This window comes from Hyaena hyaena, unplaced genomic scaffold (assembly GCF_003009895.1).
Source record: "Hyaena hyaena isolate Hyena2069 unplaced genomic scaffold, ASM300989v1 scaffold_107, whole genome shotgun sequence".
In the NCBI taxonomy this organism is placed as follows: Eukaryota; Metazoa; Chordata; class Mammalia; order Carnivora; family Hyaenidae; genus Hyaena; species Hyaena hyaena.
The window spans coordinates 28,789-33,575 of record NW_024080739.1 but is presented as its reverse complement, the minus strand read 5'-3'; the positions used below and the strand labels follow the sequence as shown (position 1 = coordinate 33,575).

At 43.3% G+C, this 4,787-nt stretch overlaps 1 protein-coding gene across 1 annotated transcript; it reads right to left on the bottom strand.

Moving 5' to 3' along the window:
* Window positions 1–1,192: 1,192 nt before the first annotated feature.
* PCDHB1 (protocadherin beta 1) lies at window positions 1,193–3,649 on the bottom strand. Its single transcript, XM_039236138.1, has one exon. The coding sequence runs from the start codon at window positions 3,647–3,649 to the stop codon at window positions 1,193–1,195; it is 2,457 nt and encodes an 818-aa protein (XP_039092069.1).
* Window positions 3,650–4,787: the final 1,138 nt, after the last annotated feature.

Below are 4,787 nucleotides of genomic sequence, written 5' to 3'. Positions count from 1 at the left end.
GTAGAGAGCCAGGAAGTACCATTCGGAGTCAGTCATAATTCTATGAATGAGGCTTATATCAATACATATGATTTAGAAAGTATTTTAAGAGGTACTTCTCTAGCCTATAAGTTCCAAATACAAATATTGTGCTCTCCTGTGGAGGACATATCCTCATGGGTCTGAAAGTACACACATTTAAATAAAATAAGGCACATGATTCAAGTGTCATTAAAGAAAACTTTAAAAAAAACTTTTAAGGCAAAGTTAGTAATATTGTTACCATCATCGAAATATGTTAATGTTTCAATATTGGTTTCCTTAATTTTAGAATGAGAGAAATTAAAATAGCTTATGAAGCCAAAACAATGATAATTTTAAAAAGGTCTAACTTGCCTCACTATTCCATTTCATTTTGTGAATAATTTGCTAGGAAATACCTTTTTCTCTCAATTTCCATCACATCACTTCAGAATGCTCAGAAGGAAAAATGGCCTAAAATCAAATCTGGTAATATCTTAAAAGGTATCTTTTCTTAAGGCCACTTAATTGGTATTAATGATCACTTTTTCCTTTAATATCTTTTATTTTGATAGCATTTGTTAATGACAGTAAGCCCAATTTATTTTTTCCCCTCACCTATCTTTCATTCTCCACATTCAAATAACTGTTCTCTGATAAGGAATGGGATAGACAACTGTGTATAAAGAGGGGTTTTGGGCTTGCCTAAGGCCTAAATGACCACTAAGAAATCACATCTAACTTAATTTTGGAGAACATTGCTGAACTGAATCTCATTAGTCTTAAATCTACCCTTATTCACTTTCTCAAATAAATCAATCCCTTTTTTTCTTTACCTTTCCTCTTACCTGATTATCTATGAGGACCACCTTTCACAAGGCATTTGTGTCCTTATGAATGACAGCACACAAGATGTTAATTCAAAGATGATCTCCACTTACTAAGGAACAAAAATCTAGAAATTTCTGAGTAATGATAAACTATATTTCTGCTTCTCAAACCTAATTTCTTCCTGATGTATCAAAACTAGAAGCTAGTTTCTTCCCTATGCATACATAACTGTCTACTAGAAAATAACTTAAAGGCAAAATAACCAGATATCTCTGTGGAACTATGCATTTCCAGGTCCAGAACTAATGAACTTCCAGAGGAGACATGAATAATGGTTACATATATAGCTCATGAGCAAGAGCTACATATAGTCATCAGGTACTTGGCCATGGCTCTCTGACCCCTGAGACCTATTCCTATCAGAATCTGGTGGTAAACTGGAGCCAGCCTCTGTTTTTGCCTCTCCAGTGCTATGCGGGAAGGGGAAGTTGGGCATAAAACGCTTAAGAAACCGAAACTCACTATTGCCAGTGCCAGTGGCCGAGCACATTTCATAGGGACATGGCTGAGATAAAGATCCATTGGCTCCTCCTTGTACCAGGTTGTTAGGGAAATTACAGTCATCATAGAAATGCTCTTGAACTGTGAACTTTTCTCTATATTTAACCTTCTGGTAGATGTGTATAACAAAGATCACTGTGACAGAGAAGAGAAAGAGAAAGGAAAGCACAGCCAGAGAAATGACCAAATATTTGGTGGATGGATTTACCCTTGTAGGATGCTTGGCTGGATCCCGGAACTGCAGATAGGGCTCAGAAAAACCATCAACCAGCAAAATGTTGAGTGAGGCAGTAGTGGAAAGAGCTGGTTGGCCATGATCCTGAACAAGAATGATAAGTTTCTGAATCATGGGGTCTCTCTCAGCTATCTGCCGCAGTGTACGGATTTCCCCATTTTGTTGTTGAACAGAGAATAACCCAGGGTCAGTGGCCTTAAGGAGATGATATGAAAGCCAAGAATTCTGACCTGAGTCACCATCCACAGCCACTACCTTGGTCACCAGGTAGCCTGCCTCTGCAGACCTGGGCACCAGGTCATTGCAGGGCATGGTGCCATTCTGCAGTGGGTACAAGATCATTGGGCGGTTGTCATTGTCATCCAGAACAACCACTCTGACAGTAACCTGGCTACTCAGTGACAGGAAGCCCCCATCAGTTGCCTTTACCACAAACTGAAATTTTTGAATGGCCTCATAATCCATGGTTCTCAGTGCATAGAGCTTCCCATTGTCTGAATTTATGGAGATGTAAGCAAAGACTGATAAATCTCCACTTTCTGGAGGAAGCAGTGTATATGTTACTTGGGCATTCTCACCCAAATCTAGATCCTCAGCATGAACTTTGCCAATAAAAATTGCAGGGCTGTTGTTTTCTCGAACAGTCAAAATGTATGAGTCTTCCTGAAATATTGGGGGATTGTCATTAATGTCAGATATAAGCACCTCAATCACAGTTTCTGTGAAAAGACTGGGTGGCCCAGTATCCATGGCAACAACGGTGATATTGTAGCCTGAGACCTCTTCCCGATCCAAGATTCTGTCAGTAACCAGAGAGTAAGAATTCCGGAAAGTAGGTTTGACTGCAAACGGAAAGTCTTCTCTGAGGAAGCAGATGATTTTTCCTCCCACTCGAATGTCCCGGTCTCGGATAGAGAAAAGGGCCACTACAGTCTGTAGTGGGGAGTCCTCAGGGAGAGGGCTGGATACAGAGGAGATGGTCACTTCAGGTGGATTGTCATTAACATCCACCACTTCCACCAGCACTTTGCTGTGGGCAGAGAGCCCTCCTCCGTCGGTGGCTTGAATGTCAATATCATATGTTTCAACTGCTTCAAAATCTAGTGGTCCACTTAGTCGAACGTCTCCCGTCTGAGAGTCAATCTGAAACGTCTGGAGAACTGCTTCTGGGTTTTGAGCTAAGGAGTAAGTTATTTCCTTGTTGGAGCCCTCGTCCAGATCTGTGGCACTTACAGTGACCACCAAAGAACCATTGACGCTGTTTTCCAGTACCTGAGCGCGGTACACCAGTCTGGAGAACTGAGGCACGTGGTCATTGACGTCCAGAACCTCCACGCGGATGTGGGCGGTGCCAGATTTGGGTGGGGACCCGCCATCCACCGCAGTAATTGTCAAGTTGACTTCAGGCTGCTCCTCTCTGTCCAGGGGCTTATCCAGCACCAGCTCAGCATATTTGGGCCCATGACTGCGAAAGCGGGTATGCAGGTGGAAATATGCATTGGGGCTCAAGGTGTAGTTTTGGAGACCATTGAGGCCCACGTCCAGATCCTGAGCACTCTGCAGAGGAAAACGTGAACCCAAGGGGGTGCTCTCCGGAATCTTTAAAAGCGGCTCCTTGTTTAGGAAAATCGGGGCATTGTCATTGATATCGAATACTCTGACCTCGACACGAAAGGACTGCAGTGGCTCCACCAGGACTATTTCAAAATGCAGAACACACGGGTCAGCTTTGCCACAGAGTGACTCCCTATCCAGTTTCTCCTTCACGAACAAATCCCCTGTCTTGCGGTGGAGCCGGAAGTGCACTTTGTTGCCCTCGGAAACCAGCCGCGCCCCGCGCGCAGCCAGTTTTCCTACCTCCAGCCCCAGGTCCTTAGCCACATTAGCCACAAACGAACCGCTCTCCATCTCTTCTGCCACTGAATAGCGGATGGTTGCCGCACCTCCCATAGATATGCACACAAAAAAGAGAAGAGACCCTACTTGCCTGTTCTGCATGAGTTTTCTGTGCACAATGGCCATCCGGTCTCACAAGCGCACTCTCTACAGCAGCCGCCACCAGTTGCGGGTACACTTCACTTTTCTGCCAACGAATTCTTGCAACGGCTGCTCTCGGCTTTGCTACTCTATAACCGCAGCTGGGCTAGCTAAGCCCGGTGAGCTGTTTTGCACTTGGAAGAAAATTTGCATTGAGCAACTCAACTCCCCAGTCTATCCAGTGTATTAATAGATATGTTCTCATTCTGGAGGGTTAGGTAGAGGATGAAAGTTGTTGCCAAAGCAACGCAGACTCTTTAATACCCTTTCAGGAAAAAATTCCTTGGGAATTAAGAAGCCAATGAGGATACTCACTCAAGCTGAAGTCACCAATCTGGGAGCCAGCTGGGGCTGCTGCAGCAACCAGCAAACAGCGAGGAGTAAGCAAGCTACCTTGCATAATCCATACTGTCCGCCCAGAGATCAAGGGAGAGTCAAAACAGGCAGCTTTTTCTGTCCACGGGCTCTGTCCCCATTTAATAAAATCACTTTTTGCACCAAAAAAGGGGGCGGGGGAGTCCAAAAGATCCTGCAGTGTCTTCTGGAGCCAAATGGAAAGCAGGGAGGGAAGCGGCTTGGAGAAAGTGATCAGCATGAAAAAGACTGGGGACAGACAGGTTTTTCTTTCAGGAACCTGGTGTCCAGTAGGTATATTGATAGAAGAACTGGCCAATGAGGCTCTCGATTTGCACAAATCCATTCTTTTCCTAGAACCTTCACCTTCAGGAAGCAGTTGGCTTGGTATTTAGGATCATGATGACACTAATATTTACTAGGTATGTTTTCTATATAGTGCTTGGACTGTATTAAACGGTTTACATGTATTATCTAATCCTTGCAACAGATCTATTAAGTACACATTTTCTTTTTTTTTTTAAAGACAAAAAACCAGACTGTTTTCTGACAAACAGAAGTTATGTCACTCTCCCAAGACCTCCTGCCTCGTAAGTATTAGAAAAGGAAGTCAATTTAATTTTGTCTGACTTCAGAGTCTCTACTCCTAATCAGTTTCCCAAATAACATAATGGATAAATGAAATGAAGATGTTTGGCTTTGGATCTGAAAGGAGATGAAATAACAGACTACTTAGATATATTGAAAATGACCTGATACAAATTTGGGA